A 23,619-nucleotide genomic window follows, 5' to 3' on the forward strand; every position below is an offset into this window, starting at 1 on the left:
GCTTGATAGGATCCGCCCTCTCCTTTTCCCGAAGGGTCTCAAGGACACTACATGCTGACCACTTCCTGATGGACTTGTGGTCAAAGGTGTTTTTCTTCATAAACATCTCTACGAAGGACAGGTGATACGGAACGGTCCAACTACTCGGAGCATTCCGCAGCAGCGAGACCAGGCCCATCCTTTGCAACACCGGGGACAGGTAGAACCTCAGTACGTAGTGACACTTAGTGTTTGTGTACCGGGGATCCACGCACAGCTTGATGCAGCCACACACAAAGGTGGCCATCAGGGTGAGAGTGGCACTGGGTGTATTTTTACCCCGTTGCCCAGATCTTTATACATTGAGTCCCTTCGGACCCGGTCCATCTTTGATCTCCATATAAATTGGAAGATGGCCCAGGTGACTGCAGCGGCACAGGTTCTGGGAATAGGCCAGACCTGTGCCACATTTAACAGCAATGACAGTGCCTCACACCTGATGACCAGGTTTTTTTCCCGCGATGGAGAGCGACCATAGCTTCTATCTGCCCGGTTTCTGCCTCACTTTGCTTATACGCTCCTCCCAAGACTTGGCATACACCCCAGCCCCCCAAACCAAATACCCAGCACCTTCAGGTGGTCGGTCCTGACAGTGAAGGGGATCGAGGATTGGTCAGCCCAATTCCTGAAGAGCATGGCCTTGCTCTTGCCTCGGTTTACCTTGGCCCGCGGGGCCCGTTTGAACTGGTCACATATGCACACACAGACAGTCACCCAAGGCTGGAATCAAACCCAGGTCCCTGGCACTGTGAGGCAACAGTGCTACCCATTAAACCACCTTCCCAATCTTCTTCTTGGTGCAGCTCTCCCTCTTTCTCCTGAGGCTGTAATGACAGGAGAAGTGACAGTACTTAAATAATTGAAAATAGTAAGTCAGAAGGTGAACATTGGGGTGAGGAAAAGATTGGCAGAATGGAAAACAGTGGGATATATTTTTGCCTTCATTTAAATTTTTCTCCTCTCCTGAGACAGTGATCCCTCGTTGGGAATCAATTGTGTCTCCTGGCAGCTTGACTTAAATGACCTTTAATAACAAATGAAAACAGAAAATGTTGGACATTCTCAGCAGGTCAGTCAGCGATTGTAAAGAGAAGCCACTGACCATGGCATTTCAGTTGCGTATCTTTCATCTGCCAAAACTTTGGAAAAATTCTCCTTCCATTTGTTGTTTAACTGTTCATGATCAATTCATGACTGGGTGTAGAATGACTGCAGACATTTGATCTGATCCATTGGGTGTCCGGACACTGAGCTCATTCTATAGCTTTCCTCTTCTGCTGCTCTGCGCTTTGGAGTCCTGAGAATTATTATCACTGGTTGGTACCTCATTTCAAGATACGCTTTGTGCTACCTTGCAGCATGTTCTCCCATAGATCTCTTTGAAATAAGGTTGAAACATAAGACTCTAAGAGGATTTCACCAGAAGTCATTGCCAAGAGGTTGTTTCCCCTCAGAGGAATCTATAATGAAGAAACAGAATTTAAAAATAAGTAGGTTCCCATTTTCTTCTCCGAGGGACATTGTTCATCACAGTCTCTTCCCCAGAGAGTAACAGATTTTTTTTAATATACATTCATGGGATATGAATACCATTGACTGAGCCAGCATTTATTGCCCATATCTAGTTGACCTTGAAAAGGTAGTGATGAGCTACCTTCTTGAACTGCTGCAGTCCATGTACTGCTCAGGATAGCGTTCCAGGATTTTCAAACAATACACATTTTGAAGGCATAATTAGATAGATTTTTGATTTTTGATCGAAGGCCAAACTGGACTACTTGTGCTCTTATTTCTTATATACCTATGATCCCCTGATTTCATGGTAATGGAGGTTATGCTTGGCCATTAGGTTACAGACTGTCATTGAATAAACTCTGTTGTGGCTAAGTGCAACAGTGTCTTTGGGATGTTCAGATTTGAGCCGCTGTGTCTATCCCATTTAGCCTTTGGTCATGCTGCAAGTATTTCTACCAGGTCCAAGGAGGCCCTCAAGTAAGATCCTGAGTATGTAATGGGAGCAGGTCACAAGGTAGAACATTTCATCTTGAGTCATCTTGAGAAATAATATAGTAGCATTGATAGATGCCTGTTCAGCTAACAGGGAATAGAGAACAAGCGCAAATGTGTAATTTTCAGTTTGGCAAGCTATAATTAGTGGACTGGCATAAGGAGAAGGCTGGATCCTCAGTTATTTGCAACCTATATCAATGGCTTGGATGAAGGGACCGAATGAATGGTAGCTAAATTTGTTCATGACAAAACATGAGTAAAGAAAGTTAGTTTTCAAGAGAACCAATCTACCTGGGATATAGACAGGATATGTGAGAATTGCGAAGGTATATATTTCATACATATGTATTTAAAATATATGTACAGTTTTTGGAATTTGAATTTCAAAAGAGAAGCAAATTTGTATTAGTTACTTCTATAATGGGTTTTCATTAAAAAAAACTCATTTCCAGAAAATGAAATTGAATCCAGTTTTTGTCATTAAGGATGAGACTGCAGACCCCTATGGTGTTAATGGAAAAATGTTATTAAGTAATTGTCACATTTAGTGTGATTATGGACCACATGTTTTCCATTCCACCAATCTTTCCCTCACTCCAACATTATCTTCTGACTTCCTATTTTCAGATATCTAAGTACTGCCACTTGTCCTGTCATTGCAGCCTCAGGAGAAAGAGGGACAGCTGCACCAGGAAGATTAGGAAGGTGACAAATGTAGAGTGTTGGCAATTTTAATCAAGGCTCTACTTTGGTACTCACTTTTAGTGAAATTGTTGCGATGACCTTGGCTCAGGAGATCAGGGTATAGAATAAGTTTGAATGGAAATAAGGAATATTGGAAACAAATTACTATTAGATATGTCTTATAGGCATCTTAAGTAGCCAAAATACAGATGAGGCATACAAGAATAAATACTGGGTGTGTGTGTGAGAAAAGGATGGCAATAGCATGGTTGATTTTATTCTTCACAAAAACTGGTGACATCAAATTTGCAACAGTAGCTTCGATGAGGAGATTGTTTTTTGAAGCAATGCTTTTGGAACTGACCAGAGAGTATGTTATCCCATAACATACTATAGTACTATAGTATTGTATAGTATGACAAGATTAGTGAATCAGTTCAGTGTAAAGACACTGTTAGATCTCAGTAACTGAAATAAAATTGTTTTTCACATCCAGATTAAAAGGGAGGAGAATGGCTCTAAAATTAATACGTTAAACTTACATAAAGGCAATAATCTGTACATGAAAGCTGGGATAGCTAAAATGAACTGGGATACTAGGCTAGAATATAGATCTATACAGACATTTAAGAGGATATTTCAAAAATTGCAGAATGACAATATTCCTACCCTAAAGAAAAATTCTGAAAGAAGGAGCCACCATTCCTGGTGAACTAAAACATTAAAGAATGCATTAAACTTTATACTTTTCTTTAAGTTATGCAAGATGAGTCACAGTTCAGATGATTGAACAAAATAGAGAGAATGGCAGAGAATGGCTAAAATATTAATCAGTAGACAGCAATCAGAGAATGAAAGAAAACTAGCTAGAGATGTAAAGGTGGATACCTTAGCAAAACCAATGTAGTGTACAAAATCCCATGCAAGGACTGCACAAAACACTACATAGGACAAACAGGAAGACAGCTAATGATCCGCATCCATGAACACCAACTAGCCACGAAACAACACGACCAGCTATCCTTAGCAGCCACACACGCAGATGACAAGAAACATGAATTCGAGTGAGACAACACTACTATTATAGGACAAGCCAAACAGAGAACAGCCAGGAATTCCTAGAGGCATGGAACTCATCCACAGATTCAATCAATAAGCACATCGACCTGGACCCAATATACCGGCCACTGCAACGGATAGCTGGAACTGACAACTGGAAGCAGCAGATTCAAACCACTACAAATGCTGGAGGAAAGATCACAGAAGCGCTTCACAGGAGGCTCCCAAGGACTGAGGACATCACCTAGACAGGGGACGAAATGTCTGCAACACAAATTCCCAGCTCGGCGAACAGAACCACAACAAGGTGGATACCTGTTTTGACAGGTATTTAAAATTTGAGACAGTATTGGATAAGTATAGTAGGTGAGTGTTGGTCCTCTAGAGAATGAGAATGGGCAGTTAATTGTGCATAAAAAGGAAATTACAAATGAACTAAGCAAATATTTTGCCTCTGTCATCATTATAGAGGATATAAAGACCATTCAAGTAATTGCTGAAAATCAGTGGTGGAAGAGAGAGAGAGATGCTTGCTGAAAATACAATTTCAGGGAAGCAGTACCAAACAAATCAATGGAGCTACAGGCTGGGAAGCCCATGAAGCTGATGGATTTCATCCTAGAGTCCTAGGGAAGAGGTCTATATGCATCACTGTGTATTTTTCAAAATTTACTGGATTCTGGAAAGGTGCTATCAAACTGGAATATAGCAAATATAGCTCTTCTATTCAAGAAGAGAAGGAGGCAAAAAACAGGAGACGAGAGACCAACTCGACGTTTGTCATGGTGTCAGTTAGAATCAATCATTAAGGAGATATAGCAGGACATTTAGAAAAATTCTAGATAATCAGGAAGAGTCAGCATGGTTCTGTGACAGGGAAACCAATTTATTGAGTTCGTTTTGGAAGTAACATGCTGTGAATAAAGGGACATTGAGTCATTATGTTCAGAGGATTTGTCAGCTTTTAGTTCTTTAAATTTCTTCAGTACATTCCCTTCACTAATACCAATCAATTTAAGTTCCTCACTTACATTTGGTCCTTGTTCCCCACTATTTCTCATATATTTTTTGTGTTTTCCACTGAAGACCATACAAAAATATTGTGAATGTCTCTGCTATTTCCTTATTTTGTGATATAACATATCCTGTCTTAGCCTTTAGGAAACCCTCCTTTATGTTTATAAGCTCTTACAATTTTTTTTCACATTGCCTACTAGTTTACCATCAAACTTTTTTCCCCTTTTCAACCAGTTTTGTTCATTCTTTGCTAGTTTCTACAACTCTACTATTCCTCAAGCTTGCTCCTTCTCTTCATAATATTATAGGATGTTGTTTTAATCTAATACTATTCTTAATCTTTTTTGTTAGTCATGGATGGATCACTTTTATCCTGAAGGTTTAATTTCTCAATGGATAGCATACCTGTTGAATATTATTAAATATATCTTAGAATTTTGATCATTCTATATTTTCCATCATGTCTTTTAATCTAATTTTCCAGTCTGAACAAACTGCTCCTTATATCCAAGTGCTAGGCTTTATTTGCATTCAATGGACTAGTTTGGAATTTATATAGAGTCCTAGAGATGTACAGCATGGAAACAGACCATTCGGTGCAACCCGTCTATGCCGACCAGATATCCCAACCCAATCTGGTCCCACCTGTCAGCACTTGGTCCATATCCATCCAAATGCTTCTTAAATGTTGCAATTGTTCTACTTGTTCTGGCAGCTCATTCCATACATGTACCACCCTCTGCGTGAAAAAGTTGCCCCTTAGGTCTCTTTTATATCTTTCCCCTCTCACCCTAAATCTATGCCCTCTATTCTGGACTCCTGATCCCAGGGAAAATACTTTGTCTATTTATCCCATCCATGCCCCTCATAATTTTGTAAGCCTCTATAAGGTCACCCCTCAGCCTCCTACGCTCCAAGGAAAACAGCCCCAGCCTGTTCAGCCTCTCCCTATAGCTCAAATCCTCCAACCCTGACAACATCCTTGCAAATCTTTTCTGAGCCCTTTCAAGTTTCCCAACATCTTTCTGATAGGAAGGATGCCCGAATTGCACAACAGTTATATGTGTTACTCTAAAACACATTGTAAAATTGCATCATATTATGGTCACTCTTTTATAGATAATTCCTTGTTAAAGGGTTATTAATTAACCCTCTGTCATTACACAAAACAAAATATAAATCCCCTAAAAACAAAATTCAGAAAAGGTTCAGCAGGTTTGGAAGCATCTGTGGAGAGAAATCAGAGTTAATGATTCGGGTCCAGTGACGCTTCCTCGGAAGTGAAAGGATCTGAGGAATTTCTGCTTTTGTTTCTGATTTCCAGCATCCACAGTTTTTTTTTTAGTGTTTCATAAAATATAAACCAATATTTATCCTGCAGATTCCATGATATTTCAGAATACTATCTCAAATACATTTCATTAATTTATCCCACAAACTATTTTTTGCCAATTTAGTTAGTTCAGTCTATATGAAGCCATGGCTATTGCATTGTTTTGTTCTAAGTTCCCAGTATGGTATGATTAATGATATCTCCAAGATCATTATTATCTTGAGGGTTCTGTAGAGAGGGTTCCGCTCTAGTTACTTCCTATCTCTAGCTTTGTTTATCCTACTAGAATTATTGAATCATAGATGCCCTACAGTGCAGACAGAGGCCATTAGACCCATCAAGAGCACCGACCCTCCAAGTATCATCTCACCCTATCCCCGTGACCCTTCATTTACCATGGCTAAATTCATCCAGCCTATACATCCCTGGACACTATGGGCAATTTAGAATGGCCAATCCACCTAACCTGCACATCTTTGGACTTGTGGGAGGAAACCAGAGCACCCAGTGAAAACGCAAACATGGGATGAATATGTAAACTCCACACAGTCACCCATGGCTGGAATTAAACCTGGGTCCCTGGCACTGAGATAGCACTGCTCACCACAACATAACCACGTTCTGATCTTCTGAGCCATGATCCTTCCTCACTATTGTCCTTATGTTGTTATTATAAGAGCTAATTATTTTCTATTTTGTTTATCTTCATACATTTTTATTTTTATTTTGCCATTAGTTTATCGAGTCAACCAGCAACTCTGATACAATGAATTTATTTGTTTTTAAATTAGACCATTTTTCCTGACTTTGACCTCATTCACGGATAATTACTGATAAATTCATGCTAAACGCTCCTATCTATCGTCTTGATTTTTCTCTCTGGACTTCTATTTTTTTTCTTCACTTGAATTCCATTCCTAGATTTCTTGTTTACAACCTTAGTTATTTCACTTGCCAAGATACTGGTTTTCGTCCAGTTTAAGTAGAACCTATCCCATTCCCTTTCTCCCCGGTATGGGTACCAGTGTCCCTTAACTCTGATCTGCTTGACACTGTGCAAATGTGTCAATTCACTATAAATCTAGTCCATAGAATATTTTCTGTTTCTACTTAATTTAAACCCTAGCAACTCTAACTACCTCAGCAGTTCCTAATTCCTCCTCCCATGGGCATTTGATCCTGCTGGGTCTTTTTGATATGGTAATAGTGCCAGGGGGCCTGGGTTCGAGTCCCATCTTCTCCAGAGGTGTGCAATCATATCTTCTCCGAACAGGTTTATGAGAAAATAATTGTGGGGATATCATCCTGCCCTTCTGCAATTGTATGGACTACAGCCCCCAGGATGCACTGGGAGCGCATGCGTACATGTCCGACCGTTCCATCTCGGGTTGATGACAACCTAACCTGCTCGTGAGGACCTGTCGTTAATTGGTCAGCTGTCCAGCAACGGGGGGGGGGGGGACAGGCGGCCTTGTGGATGGCTAGGAGGGCTGTCACTCAGCGGCCCGCCATTGTGTTTGGTCGAGAGCGTGCCGGTGGTTGTTGGTCGCGAGCAGTCTCCAGGCCGCTGTCCACAAACTGACTGAAGGTAGGTGCTGCAGGGACCGGGGAACTGAGCTTCGTCTTGTAGCCGGGGGGCCGACGCCGCCGTCGTTAGTACAGTCTGTCGGCACGGGGGCGGGTTAAGGGGGGGGGAGGAATGGGCCCGGCTCCTACCCCTAGCAACGCAGCAGAGTGCGGTGATGGGACGTTACACATGATGCTGCGACCCGGCAGGTTTAAGGAGCTTTTGTAAACGTGTTAGCATTATATTTCTCGCGAGTCTTTCAGTAATGGGTGCTGCACGTGAACCTCAGTCTTCGATTAGTTGTTCCTCCTTTAATAAGGTAGTTGTTTAAAAACGCCTAGTAACAGACTGGCATTGGAACGACCCCTCACATCTGTGGGTGAAAGTGAGGACTGCAAATGCTGGGGATCAGAGTCCAGATTAGGGTGGTGCTGGAAAAGCACAACGGGTCAGGCAGCATCCTGCTTGAATGAGGGGCTCATTCCTGATGAAGGGCTTTTGCCCGAAATATCACTTCTGTGTTGACTTTTCAGCTAATAGCATTTTTAAAAATAAACAGGTGATGTTTTATAATACATCTATGACAGGTCAGCACAGAATTACAGGATTGCAGTGAAGAAATTTTGGTGATGACTTGCATTAAGAAAGAATACACTCTCAAAGAAGCTGGATTAACATTCTTTGTAGGAGAAATGTTATGATAACTTAGTCTTTAGTTGAAAGAAATTGACAACATTTGATACTTTTTCTGATGGCTTATGTTGTTACTGGTAGTTCACATGTCTGATTTCATTTAATGCAGAACTCATGCGATGGTGTAGTGCCTCTGGATGGCAATGTTTAGGAACTGTTTGTAGATTGAAGCTGGAGGAACAATTTTTATCTCATTAAATACTAATCACATTTTGTAATTTTATATGGATCTATTATGTTCTGTCTTTCTGAACATCCCTGTGATAAAAGAAGGAATTCCCACCTCAGTAAACAACAATTTAGGATAACAGTTTTCCCAGTGTGCACTGATGTTGACCTCTATGAAGGAGTGAAGATTTGGAACGTTGAATGAGGAAACAGGTGAGAGTTGATATTTAAATGGGGATCACTTAATAAACAAAAATGATTTTCCTTATAGTTACAGTTCTATGTGCAGATTTGAAATTTCTGATAGAACTAGCCTTGGTAGTATTGAATGTTTCCCAGAGGAGCATGAATATTTGAGCTTAGTAATTGGACAATTGGAAACATTTTTGATAATGGTGATCAATTAAATGTCTCATGATAGGGACAGGAATAGTGATAATTTCACCTTTAATAATTCTATTTGAGTTGTTGGTCACATTGTTGATTAGGATTGAAAACATATAAACTTTAATTGAAAGGAAGATTTTTATTTCTACTTCATAAGATTTGAAGATAATAGTGGAATAGAGTGCCAGTTTGCTGATTGAGTGTTAAGCAGGCGTTATATATTTGCTACCTATTTTGGAAACCAGCATAATTATTTATTTGAAAAGTTCATTCTGGTAGCATCTGTAGAGAGAAATCAGAATTGATGTTTCAGTTAATGGTTAGCGTAACAGTTCTGAGGAAGGGTCACTCGACTCAACGTTAATGCTTTTCTAGAAATTTCTGCTTTTGCTTCTGATTTACAGGATCTGCAATTCTTTTGGTTTTTATTTAATGATTATTTATTCCTCTAATACTGTTTTTATCCTCCAGTAGTAATTTTAAAATCTGTCTTAGTGAGCTTATTGATCGACTTAAAGGACTGTACATATCATACATTGACAGTGTAGTTTAGTGAATGAAGAGACCATTGGTAAAAGGAAGGAATAGAATGGTGGCCGGAGGAATCTGAATTAATCTGAACAATTGATTACAACACTCTTAAAAGATTAACCTTGCTACTAGCTAGCATCTAATTACATCCTCTGGTCATCATTGTGACTGCATTTCAAAAAATATGTATCACAGCATTAGCGAATGTTGCCATCATTTTGCAAACAAGAAGATCTTGCGAATAGATATGTATGTACAAATGGCCAGGTATGTTTTTTTTGGTGTTGGTTGAAGGACGAAGTTTGGGCCAGACAGTGGATGAAATATCTGCTGTTCTTTGAATTTGAAAGTTTCAGGCAGGGCGGCACGGTGGCTCAGTGGGTTAGCACTGCTGCCTGACAGCACCAGGGACCTGGGTTGAATTCCTGCCTCAGGCAACTGTCTGTGTGGAGTTTGTACGTTCTTCCCGTGTCTGCGTGGGTTTCCTCTGAGTGATCCGGTTGCCTACCACAGTTCAGAGATGTGCAGGTTAGGTGAATTGGCCATGCTAAATTGCCTGTAGTGTTAGGTGTATTAGTCAAGGATGAATGTAGGGATATGGGTCTGGGTGGGTTGCTCTTTGGAGGGTCGGTGTGGACTTGTTGGGCCGAAGGGCCTGTTTCCACACTGTAGGGAATCTAATCTAATTCAATCTAATCAAAACTGTTGCAGTCATTAGCCCAGTTATCCACAGAATTTGTTTGCTTGTTTCTAATACCAATCCATCTTTGTTGTTTGAACCTGTCTGTTTCTCAGGCCAGTAATCTGCTGTACGTTTTTTCTGTTCTTTTAGTTTGTAAACAAAAGTTCCCCATACTTGCTGTTTTCTTTCAATATTTTTAAAATATTAATGTTTTGTCCTTTAAAATTTATGAGGAGAAATGGTTCCTTGAATCTAGTTTGTTCAATCTTTTGTGATTCCAAACACACAGTTATGAGTCAAAGAATAATTGGGAATTCATCCCTTGTTTTACCCCACATTTCTACCTTGGAATGGAACTTTACTCTATCCATCTCAAAGCAGATAAGATTTGTGTAAAGTCTCTTTTGGAGATGATACACTCCCTCAGACTGCACTGAATTATCGTTCTAGATTGTTAGATTGAATAAAATACCATAAATATAGGTTTGATGAAGACCAGTCAATAATAACTTTGGATCTTTCCGTTGATAGAACTATCAAATGATCGGAGTTGAAAGAGTTAACAAACCTAATTGGAGGGTGTGTGTGTGTGTGTGTGGCACTTGGCATCATAGAATTCCTACAGTGTGGAAGCAGGCTCTACGGCCCAACAAATGCACACCGACTCTCTGAAGACCAATCCATCGAGGCCCATTCTGCTGTCCTATTACTCTACATTTACCCCTGACTAATGCACCTAACATGCACATCCTTGAACACTGTGGGTAATTCAGCATGGCCAATTCACTTAACCTGCACATCTCTGGATTGTGGGAGGAAACCAGAGCACCGGAGGAAACCCACGCAGACACAGGGAGAATGTGCAAACTCCACAAAGACATTTGCCTGAGGCTGGAATTGAACCAGGTGCCTGACGCTGTGTGGCAGCAGTGCTAAGCATTGAGTCACCGTACCATCCCTTGTTTTGAAGAAATGATTCAAAAGGAGAGAAATTATGTGAAAGGAAGTAGAGGTTCCAAGTTTGGTTCAGATGAGAGAAGAAGGCTCCAGGTGGGAGGTGGTGTCTGTGAATAGATAACTAAAATGACTGAGGTAGTGAATTGCTTGCAAATGAATGTGGGATCTTTAACTTAAGGCTGTATAGTTTCAGGAGCAAATATATAGGGTTAAAAAATACATTGTAAAATATGCGTGCTAAGTACTACATTTAAGTGAGATACAGTAAGAAACGTAGTAACTGCCTGGTTAAGTATTGCAGATTTGCATATATATGATGGGAATGTATTGGATGTGACCTTGCCAGTTTCTAGAAAGTGTGGTGAGGGTGATGGCTTTTTTTGTGTAGTAATATGGGGGGAAACATATTTTTATTTTAATCTGTTGTTCTGTGCCAATAAATATTATCTAGGAAATTAATGCTTTCCTTGTGTGTTGTAGCTTTCAGTTTAATGGAGGATTAATAATTATTGAAGGTATTGATGAATTCTTCTGGTTCTGTTTCTGTCAGTGTCCAGATACCATACGTGTCAACACAAATGTAAAAGATACTGTATAATGTAAAAAATGAATTAAAGAGAATGAAAGTATAACTTTTAAAAAGTAGCATCAAAAATCGCAAGAAAATGTCTGGGTGGTTTCGAGGGGTAGAGCAAGGAGGTGAATGTGAAATCCCTGGTAACCAAAGACACAACATTTTTATTTATCGAGCAGTTTAAATTGAGTGACCAGAGATCTAAGATGGTCACTTGTGAACTCAATGAGGATTTCAAGGGAAGTTTATTTTGACCCAGAATGTAGTTTGAATATGGAACTTAATACCATGTGGAATATTTGAGACAGCTGGCAGAGGACTGAAGAGGAAGCTAGGTCTGTTGATAAGGAAGAAAAACATGTGCTGGTCAGGTAAAATGAGATAAGGTGGATGTGAGATCATGCAAAGCATAAAGCATCAAAATTTTGTAGATTAGTACATGTCAAGTCCATGGAGGAAAGAAGCATTGCCAAATCTAGTTCTGGTGATTTTTATTTTAAATTAGATAATGTAAATCTTTCCAAGCCAAGCAATAGCTGCCTCATTTGTGAAGTTGAAGTTGAAAAACTTGTCACTTAGTCTGAGGAGTTCGAACTACTCAGTAATGTGCAGTCTTGTTTGTGTCCCTCCACAAATGCATAAAAGCTGCATATGGCCCATGACCTATTCTGAACCTCTTTAGCAAGAACTGCTCTTGCCATGGTACTTCAAAACATGTAATTTGACAGATTTATTAAAAAAGAAACATTTGTGGATTCCCAAATTTCTTTCCTTGATACAAAGCATGTCCGCTGGTAATTATTTTTCATGAAAGTACTGAGATGGAACTTGGGGGCATTTCAAGATGAGGGGGCACATTTTTAAAGTGAGAGGCAAATCTTTTACACACAGGATAGTTCATGTGTGGAATGAACTTCCTGAGGAAGTGGTGAATGCGGCTACAGTTATGACGTTTAAAAGACATTTAGATAAGTACGTGAATAGGCAAGATTTGGAAGGATCAGGAACAGGTAGGTGGGACTAGTTTAGTTTGGGCTTATGGACTGGTAGGAATGAAGGGTCTGTTTCCGTGCTGTTTGACTTTGGGTCTATGTGTAGTAGATGATTTGACAGGTTATGGATTGATAAGTGAGCACTCATGGTTTCAAACAGCTTATGGGTTTTAGTCAGTCAATGGATGTGAGGAGAAGAGATGTTTGCGATGACAGGATGGCTATCAAACAGAGGTCTCAAGTTCTGGTTCACATTGTTGTATTTAATTAGGTGTCAGCATTAAGGGTTTGTGATACCCTTTGTTAGTCGATTGGACAGTATTCTGCAAATGGCATATGATGGGTCAAATGCTGAAGTCTCTAGTGGTGTGGCAAAAGCATCTGAATCAACGTTGTGCGGTTAGTAAATTGTTTCTGGTTTCCTGATGAAGGGCTTATGCCCGAAACATTGATCCTTCTGCTCTTTGGATGCTGCGTGACCTACTGTGCTTTTCCAGCACCACACTCTCTGCTCTGATCTCCAGCATCTGCAGTCCTCACTTTCTCCCTGTTTCTGGTTTTGACCTTGGCTGCTGTTTTCTTAGATGCTCTAGAAGGTCAAAGTCCAATGTAGAGCCACTTCCTAGTATGTTGGGTACAGAGCATGCTTGACATGATCTATCTGGCTATCAATATAAATATGTTTTTTTTGCCACTGGCATTGTGATCGTGGATTACACTAAAGTTTGAGCAGATTAAATGTATTGCGTGAGCTTGAGGATATTTTTAGAGAATGCTAAGATTTGTTCAGCTATTGAACATGACAAGAAACACTGTTTAATAAAAGTATTTAATTGGAGAAGAGCTGCTGTTAATGGGTTGAGAACAGGTCTGACCCAGTTAAACTACAACCAAATATTGGCTGGAAAATCTCTTATTTAGCATTGGCTATCTTTAAAAAGAATTATTTGGATGCAGACGTGGTATATTTGCACAACAGGGGGAAAGGACTAGCAATCAAAGCTAGAACTTGGTGGATGGTGAAAGGATAAACTTCAGCAGAAAAATGATTTATCTGACAGATGTTAGTTTGTTGCAAGTGAGAACCAGGCTGAATATAAAACACTTGGAGGGGAAGTGATAGAGGAAATGGGTGTCAACAAGCATGTGAAGGGACTTTCAGCAAATGTGAAAGGGAGTGTAAAAGTCTTCCATCGGCATTGAAATTCAGACTTTAACTGGGACGAGTAAAGCCCTCATTCCATGAATAGATGAAATGAAAAATTATTATTGTGTTCCACTGTTCAGCAAACCATCACAAAACAAATAAAATCCCAGTGAGACTTCCAAAATGATCAATTTGCCTTACTGACTGACTGGCTGCCAATACTCCCTCTAATTTTCTTTAAATGTATGGCCGTCTGAGGTCTGTGCATGTATGACTTCTAATTTTGGAAGTCAAATGTGTTAGCATACAGTCAGCATGTGGCAAACCTCAGAGGGAAGTTGGAACAGCTATATGGCCAAAGCTTTCAGGATAAAAGCAATTTGCAACAGATTTAGTCAGAAAAGGAAGAATAACTCTCTTTAGCCTAACACGTGACTTGAACAGTAGCAGAGATATGAAATGATTTTAATCTACTACTATGAAACCTAAACTATAGCTCTTCAAACCTTTGTAAATGCACACACACTTCATAATTTAAAACAGGTGGAAGACAAATGGTTTAAGACACACATTAAGGGTGGGGGAAAATATAGTCAGAGTAAACAAAATTCTGAAGATCAAAAGTCCAAAGCGCCAAGTGGAAAGTTATTTTCACTCAATCCTTTTGATTTTACAGCTGTTGGCAGTAGGTGATGACATTGCTCAATTCAGTGGGACTCAGTGTATCATTGTTTTTGAATTCTTTCTTTTAAGCTTTCAAGGTTTTCAGTTTTTCCTACACAGAGAGGGAGAGATGAATGCTTTCTGTTTGCAGGCTCTGGCTGTTTCTTCTCCTCAGCTGCACTTGGTGCACACATCAGTTCAGCATTGCACAAAAACCAGTCAGAGGCTGGGCCCCTTAACACACAATTCTTAACGCTCCTCAGTCTCAAACTCCCCTTTTTATTGCTCCATAAAGAAACTTTGTATTGCGGAGTTTGAAATATGGCTGTGATTATTTGCACTTCCAAAAAGTGTTAATTAAAGTGCCAAATTCGGCTTGGCAGTAAAATTGAAACCTATGTGCATAAGGAGCAGTAGCAGCAGTATGAATACTGGCTGAGTGACAGAGGATCGAGTAGTGGTGAAGGAATGAGGAAGGTATGTGGTGGATTCTCCGAGAAATAGTTTTGGAACTGTTGCTCTGCTATCTTAATGGTTTAGATTTCAAGGAGGAGAACACAATTAAATGAACAGAAAGGAGGCCAATGACTTCAAAAGGATATTCAAGTCTGTAATGCTCGCTCCTTAATAAAAAAGCTTGCAATTACTACGCAACTACTAATCACTCCTGAAGAAAATATGTGCCTATCTTTTGCAGATCTATCTTTAGAGTTCCTTCATTTCGATTTCCACCCTGGCACAGTACTGACATGGCTCTCTAAAGTCATAAGTAACATCTGATGTGACTGTGAGAAAGGCAAATTTATTTATGCTTGTCATTCTTGCACTGATCTGTATATTTGACTCAATTGATTATGCCATCCTCCTCCAATGCCTTTCCACCTTTAGTCAGTTGGCTGGAAATGCTACTTAGCTGATTCTATTCATGGATATCTAATTGTAATCAGAGATTCACCATTGATGGCTTTGCTTCCAGTTCTACACAATTAACTCTGGTATCACCTGTATTGCCCATGAGTCTTCAACATTAAATCCTGACCCAATGGAATATTATAGCGTCAGGTCAGCACCGAGCAAGTAAATCTCCTGCTAACTGTCCTCTACTGATGTCCCTCTTCCACACACCTTCATCAGATGATAAATCGGTATTTCTCCATGTTGAGCAATAATTGGAATAAGTATTGAGACTTGTAGGGGCATAGAATATATGTCAGTTGAGGGACTTCAACATCCATCAAGTGCCTGATATGGCTGTGTCTTGAATAGTATAGCTACTAGATTGGACCTTGTGACGATGCCGTCACTTTAAAAAAGTGATTTTGTCATCGGTTTTTTGAAGAGATGTTGTAAAGGCAGAGGTGCCGAAAAGTCTATGGTGCTAGAAAGCTAAAACAGTTTAACAATGGAAGGGGAGTGGCCAGTTCTCCCAGTTCAGGGCTTTCTAGTGTTTTTAGTTTTATCAGTTTCCAGATGTGTGAGATCCAAAAGGGTTGCCAGCTTCAGTAAATGATTCCCAACAGACTTTCTCTGAAATCTCTATGCATGTTGTTCCCTTCTTCCTGTAAGAATCTGTGTTTGAATTTACCTTTTTGCCAAAGGATGTGTTTATGAGCTGTTACTACGTTGGAACAGTTAATTAGTTAAGTTGCTGAATCAGGTCATTTAAGTTTTCCAATAGCTAAGTTATCCTAAATTCTGCTTTTTTTTGTTTGTGTTTGAACTATAGTGTTTAAATAAATTCTGTTTCGTTTCAAGCCAAGTGATTTGACCAGTTGCATCACACCTGCAACCCCTTATTTCACACCTATCTTTAAAATAAGAAAAAGTTAGTGTCTAGGCTACTGAAAATATTTTGTGGGGGTCTGGCCTGGTCCATAAAAGCCTGCAGCAGATTTTGCTTAAATTTGATTTATTATTATCACATGTACTGAGACAGTAAAAAGTATTGCCTTGTGTGCTAATCAGACAAATCATACCTCGCAGAAGTACAGCAAAGTAACATGGTGTGGCAAAAATCCACCTGCCATTGTCTTTACTTCCAAAGAAAATGTATTGATTAAACATCTTGTTTGTCAGTTGTTACTTTGAAATTCATCCTGGCTGGTTTGAATGAGAAGCCATCAAAAGAAATGAAAGGTCAATGGGATCGCATTTGTTTAACACGCATTCACTTTCAATGTCCATTTTCATCCACGGTATGACAAAGATGAGTCAGCTGGTAAATTATCAATTCTTTTATCCATCCTTGCAGAAAAGGATATGCAAATTTCCCAGATGGCTGTGAGTGCCCATATTCAATTATGTTTTTGCTCCAGTCTCGGGACTGTTTGGAGCAGATATGGCCAAAGTTCATATGGTATATATCAGTCTTTTTGGCTAAAGCTTTCAAGTATTGTCTGGCAGGTCATAATGTGCTGGAGCCTGACATTGTCCACAAGTGGCTTCTCAAACCATGACTTGTGCTACCTAGAAAGACAAAGGCAGCAGCTGGATGGGAACAATTCCCCACAATGCCACACAACATCCTGATGACTTGCTTCACTGTCACTGGGACAAAATTCTGGAACTCCCTTCCAACAGGCACAGTGATTCGTATCTATACTCCCTCAGCCCTTGATGCTTACAGCAGGGTACTTGGCAATGGGCAATAAGTGCTGCTCCAGCCAACATCACCTGCATCATGTAAAAGAATTAATAAAAAGAAAAACTGTTCCATTGATGTTCTATTCAGTTTTCCACCCTTTTGTTGTCTTTAGACATCAGCCCATCCTAAACTCAGTTTTTCATATTTTATATTTTATATTTGCTGAGATGCAGTGTATCCTCATCCACAAATCATTCTCTTTTTACCCTTTGATGCTTTTGCTTATGATATCCATACAATTCTCTAGCCCAGCTGTTTTGCACTCTGCTGCTCTGATCTCAGCCTTTTTTGTTAGCCTCATCACTCCCCTTTAGTTGTTGGCTACACTTTCAATCCGCTCGGCCTAATCCCCCTCTCAAATACTTTGCCTCCTTCAAAACCCTTCTTTAAAATCAACTTAATTGACCTAGCTGTTAATTATTCTTAATGTCTCCTCAATAGCACAGAAATCATTTTTGCAGCTCTGTGAAGCTCCATGAGATATTTGTCCGTGTTAAAGGTTGCTAAGTTCTTCAAATACAATAGAAAAAGAAGGTAATTTTTGCACTGGAAAGCTAATGTTGTCTTCTTGGTTCAAATCAGAGAATTTCGAAATGGCAGAGCAAGGCTCAACTGATAAATCTACGCAATCTACTGACCCAAGTGGATGTCCTGATGTTGACAATGGTGGTACTAAAACAAACAGACCAGTTTCGGTCTCGGTAAGCGTTTATCTTCTATTTCTATAATTCATCAATTGATCATAAATGATTGACCTGATCAGTAAAGAGTATGATTTTAGCTTGTATTTTAACAATTGACTTTGAAGGACAAAAGCCATTCTAATCTAATTCTGAACTGTCAGTATTGTGTAATAGACTAGGAAACTAAGCGTAGAAAAATACTTCTAATGATCTATTTCTGTCTGGTCTTTGTTTTTATTTAAATAATAGTTAATAAGTGAAAATGACTTTAAGTATAGCCTTATTGAACTATGACTGCATGAGTTTAGGTGTTATGTGCACTTATACTTGAAGTTCCACTCTGTTCATGACTTAGAGTCATAGAGGTGTACAGCACGGAAACAAACAGACCCTTCGTTCCAACTCATCCATGCCGACCAGATATCCTCACCTAATCTAGTCCCGTTTGCCAGCACTCGGTCCATATCCCTCTAAACCTTTCCTGTTCATGTACTCATCCAGATGCCTTTTAACTGGCTTACTTGTACCAGTCTCCTCCACTTCCTCTGGCAGCTTATTCCATACACTGGAATTAACTGATAATTCCCGGTTCTGAAGAAATATGGTTAATTTATTCTTGAATTGCTTTTTAAGAGGATGTTTGTTATATTATTTGTACCCGTTTGATGTATTAAATCAAGTGCCTATGCTTCATTATCAAGTTAAATCAACTCATTTCCAGATATGCTGTAGTCATTCCTGGAAAATTGTGATTCATTGGTTATTGAATAAATGGGTAAGTTAAAGGAGCATGGTATATTTATTCCCAAATAATACCAGATGAACAGAAATTCTCTTCTCATTAAGTATTGGGAGCAGTGAAGCCATTGTCTTCAGTCCAAGATCCAGATTCTTATCCATCTCCCCAGAAACTGTCAGAATCTAAACAAGGGTGTTTGCATTCTTGGTCTTCTATTTGACTTCATGATGAGCTAATTCCTCATAAACATGACATCACTAAGCCCACCTCTTTCCTCCTCTATTATTGTCTGACTTTACTCCTACCTCAGTTCATCTGCCGCTGAAACTCTTTCTCTTGCCTTTGCTTTTGACCTTTAGCCGTAACATATGAAGAACGTCTTAGGACTCTGGGTCTAAACTTGGAATTTAAAAGGATGAGGAGGGATCTAATTGAAATGTACAGAATACCGAATGGCCTAGACAGAGTAGATGTTGGGAAGATGTTTCTGTTGATAGGAGAGACTAGAAGGGAATAGCCTTAAAGGGAAGACCTTTTAGAACGGAGATAAGGAGAAACTTCTTCAGCCAGGAAGTAGTGAATTTATGGAATACATTGCCACAGGAGGCTGTGGAGGCCAGGTCATTGAGTATATTTAAGACTGTGAGATAGGTTCTTGAATATCAAGGATTACAGAGAGAAAGTGGGAGAATGGGGTTGAGAAACTTATCAGCCATGATTGAATGGCAGGGCAGATTTGATGGGTTGAATGGCCTAATTTCTGTTCCTACGCCTTTTGGTCTTATGGGTTATACTAATATATGCCTTGCTAGCTTCCCATTTTTTTTTTTTTCTTCCCTGAACCAGAGGTCATCCAAAACTCCATTGCCTGTGTCCTTGTGTGCACCAGCTTGTGTTCGCCTATCACCCATGTTATTGCTGATTTATTTTGGTTCCTGTTCAATCAGAGCCTTGAATTTAAAATTCGTAACCTTGTTTTTAGATCTTTTTATGTCCTTACTGTTTCCTATATTGAAGATATCACCTGCAATTATCTGTCATCTTATGCATTTCTGCTTTATATTTTCTTCATTATTGGCAACTGTAACCTCAGCTGCTTAAAACTTCAATTGCTGGAATTTTCCCTATCATCCATTCTGACTCTCTACCATCCTTATTCTTTGAAATCCTACGTTAATCCTGTCTCTTTGACTATGCTTTCGGCCCCTGCCCTCATGTTGCATCGTGTGACTTGTTGTCTAACAATGCTTTATAATGCTTCAGTAATGCTGTTAAATGGTTATAGCACAGATGGTGCCATTTGACCTGTCACATCCATGCCAGATGTTTGCTCGAGCAATTTGATGAGTCCCATTCACCTGCATTTTTACCTGTAGCTCTGCAAAATTTTCCCTGTAGATAATTATCCAAGTTTGATTAGAAAGCCACCATTAAATCTGCCTCAAATACATTCTTTGGTAGTGTGCTCCAGATCTGAAGAAACAAGGTTCTTGTTTAAAGGAACAAGAAACAACACCTAAAGCGGAAAAAAATTCCTAGCAGTATCGCTAAGAGTAGACTGGAAGGGGACATTGAGTGTTCGATTTGGTTGGAATATGGTCAAGTGAATGGGCTGAGTGTCTCATGAGCAAGATGGATTTTGAGAGGGTGTTGTGATTTTTAAAACAGTTACTTTTGAATCTTAGGTACAGTTATTACAGGTTTAAATTGAGCATGTGCATGTGGTAAAAGTCCACTAAGTCATTTCTCAAAATACAGTTGGTTGGTTAGTTGTAGTCATAATGTTTTACAATTCACTTATCGTTGACAATAAAAAAACTCAGCATTTACTTCACATAGAGTTAGCAATAAGCAAAGCGATACCAGTTACTGGTGTCCCTTTCATTTCCTCTAATTTTGTAAAGTGTTGTTTTCACTGTAGCTTCACATCGCCATCCTGACTGCGTCTTTATTACCTTCATCCTTGTGAAAGTTGTTCAATGTTAATAACTTGCATTTTAGCTAGATTCCCACAGAATTAATACCATGCTGAAAGTATTGGCTGCGTTTTCCATACTATTTAGATAAGGTGCTTGTAGCTATGTTTTGTCTATTCTAAAGCTTTTAGTATGCATTTAATTATCAATTGTCTCACATCAGAGGGCATGAGACGAGATAGGCGAGGGAACCTCTAAAACATTGTGTAGGTGGGGTGGAGCATTGACGTTTGGCCAGGTGGGTGAGGAACAGGCTGGGTGTGGTGATAGTTTGCAGGAGAGAAAATAATCCTCTGGGTTTACCTTTGCATTCCCAGATGATCCTGAGGAGCTTTAGCAAAATAGAAAAGGATCCATTTATGTGATGTAGCCATGTCTGATAGTAGATGGTTAAACTAGTTTTCTGCCACATCATTTCCAATCTGTGTCCCATAGATTTTAGGGAGCAAAGGTGAAGGCTGTACCAGTGAGAGTAGCCAGGATGAGAGAACTTAATGGTTTTATTGGGTATTAATAATCAGAGTTTTGGGTGCAGTTGAGTAATCAGTCGCAGCAAAAGTCTTGTTAGACAGGGCCAAAGGTTCAATAGTTGTGATTTTTGAAGTACAGTTGTAAGTAAATTAGGAATTAGTTCTTTTTCCACGAGCAAATTAAGGGGATGGTGTTGGGGTTTGGAATGGGGACATGGATTGAGAGTGATAAATGGTGATTGGAGATGGCTATTTGTAATTAGTGCAATGGGACTAATGATGGCAAGGTCAAGGGATTGGCCATGAATCTAAGTTGGGAATTTTCTGAAATGAAAGATTTGGGGAGGTTAAGAGGGCATGAATTCAGTAGAGAGGGAACATAATGAGTTGAGATGGAGGTTGAAATCACAAAGGGTGACAAATCATTCGAGTAGAAACTGAGGAAGGAACAGTAGATCCTTGATGCTAAAAAATTCCATACTTGCGAAGGTAGCAAATAGTGTTGACTATATATGAGGTGAGAGCAGTGAAACAAAGTGAGATGCTCAAAGGAGGAGAAAGTGCCAAAGGAGTGATGGATCAAGGCAAGATATGGTTGGTGAAAGGAGAAAACTCAAAACTATAGTTTTGAATAGAACCATACATTTTAAAATTCACTTCAGTTTAGAATAGGAATGAATGTGAAGGAAATCTTTGTGACCTTGCATAAATTATACAAGAAAAAGTGATCAAGTAATCAATAGGGTGGGTTAGGTGAAACGCATTATTAAAATCTGAACTTCTGGAAGTGTTCAGGCTGCTGTAGGGAATTTTCTCAGTTTTTGTTTTCTTAGTGTCTGCAGGATCATAGCAGAAGCCTTTGTAATTGTGACTTTCCATTGTCCTCTTTGTCTTTAAATTTTTGTCTCATTTTCTCCTTTTCTCCTTTCTCAAATGTACTGTTTCAGACTTGAGCATAGTTTCATAGTCAAATGCATATATTGGGTACCCTCCTCAAATGGTGACTGTTTCGTAAGAGCATACAAGATGATGGTGTTAGGACCATTATTGTAGTGACAGGTCTTCACAGTTTAGCCGAGTTCTTTGGCCTATCTCCCAATTCCAGTATGAAATACCAGACAATGATAAAAATTTGGATTTTAACTGAATTTTCCCAATGGTACCTCAGTTACAGGGTAAATTGTAAGGACTGTAGTGATTGTAATGAGGTTGGCCAGCTGGGCATCATATAGAATATGATTTCCTTGTTGGGCCTGTTAATCTGGTCATATTAGGGAACCCTGGCTGACAGATAAAAAGGGTGAGTGTCAGAAGTACTTGACACTCTGGTACCTGACTCTGAAGGAGGCAGTACTAAAGTCAAGGACTATTAGTGTGTCAATAAAGGGTGACTGAATACCAGTGTCTGTAAATTTTGTTCAGGCTGACTACTACTTCAGAGCTGAAATTGTCTAAATGGTTGTTGACAGGGGACTTGACCTGGCCTTTTAAATTTGTATGACTGCTTCACACATTGCGCAGCAGAATTGCTGACTGAACGATAGGCACCTAGCTTACACCATCCTTTGTTTTTAAAATTTACATTGCTCCTTGTCTCTCCAGTTGAGAAAGTGAGCTGCTGGTAGGTATTTTTCAGAGTTGCTGACTATCTAACAGCCAATTCAAATATGGGTACAGGTCTTTTATTTTTGGAAATTCTAAATCCCCTCCAGCCCAACCTATATTCACAACTCTCTATAGTTTCTTGCAGTCTTGGGAAAAGTAATTGCCAAGCCATGTTGTGATGCATCGAGAGAGAATCCAGAACAAACGCATTTGTTTAGATTGTTACTGTTATAATTATTGGTTAAGAGTGAAAACAATAATTCTGTTGAAGTTGGTGTTTTAGCAGTTGTGGCATAGCATCTGCTTTTGTCCTTAATAGTGTTAGACAGAATTTCTATCGCAATTCTTGTGTCAACTTAAGTAAATTTCAAATTATCAGAGAATTAATTGTAGAAGCACTGTATTATTCTGATTTCAATCTCACAGGTAGCCCCTGTTCAAAAAAGGGAATAGGGATAACCCCAGGAATTATAGGCCAGTTAGTCTTTCTTCGGTGGTAGGAAAAATAATGGAAAGGGTACTGAGGGATAGGATTTATGAGTATCTGGAAAGACACTGCTTAATTAGGGACAGCCAGCACGGATTTGTGAGGGGTAGGTCTTGCCTTACAAGTCTTATTGAATTCTTTGAGGAGGTGACCAAGCATGTGGATGAGGGTAGAGCAGTGGATTTCGTGTACATGGATTTTAGTAAGGCATTTGATAAGGTTCCCCATGGTAGGCTTATGCAGAAAGTCAGGAGGCATGGGTTAGTGGGAAACTTGGCCAGTTGGATAGAGAACTGGCTAACCGGTTGAAGTCAGAGAGTGGTGGTAGATGGTAAATATTCAGCCTGGAGCCCAGTTACAAGTGGAGTTCCGCAGGGATCAGTTCTGGGTCCTCTGCTGTTTGTAATTTTTATTAATGACTTGGAAGAGGGAGTCGAAGGGTGGGTCAGTAAATTTGCAGACGATACGCAGATTGGTGGAGTTGTGGATAGTGAGGAGGGCTGTTGTCAGCT

At 39.6% G+C, this 23,619-nt stretch overlaps 1 protein-coding gene across 3 annotated transcripts in view; it reads left to right on the forward strand.

Moving 5' to 3' along the window:
- The first annotated feature begins 7,531 nt into the window (after positions 1-7,531).
- The window catches only part of LOC122557152 (transmembrane protein 33-like), a 158,424-nt gene continuing 142,336 nt past the window's right edge, over positions 7,532-23,619 (forward strand). The window contains exons 1-3 of one of the 3 annotated variants that reach the window (XM_043704517.1): positions 7,532-7,730; positions 8,673-8,783; positions 17,730-17,848. In XM_043704517.1, coding sequence (XP_043560452.1) covers positions 17,741-17,848 — 108 coding nt within the window. In that variant the 5' untranslated portion in view covers positions 7,532-7,730; positions 8,673-8,783; positions 17,730-17,740. Of the gene's footprint in view, positions 7,731-8,672; positions 8,784-12,994; positions 13,093-17,729; positions 17,849-23,619 lie in introns of those variants that run through there. The other 2 variants (XM_043704514.1, XM_043704515.1) reach the window with 2 other exon arrangements.

The sequence above is a fragment of the Chiloscyllium plagiosum genome, chromosome 15 (assembly GCF_004010195.1).
Source record: "Chiloscyllium plagiosum isolate BGI_BamShark_2017 chromosome 15, ASM401019v2, whole genome shotgun sequence".
Taxonomy (NCBI): domain Eukaryota; kingdom Metazoa; phylum Chordata; class Chondrichthyes; order Orectolobiformes; family Hemiscylliidae; genus Chiloscyllium; species Chiloscyllium plagiosum.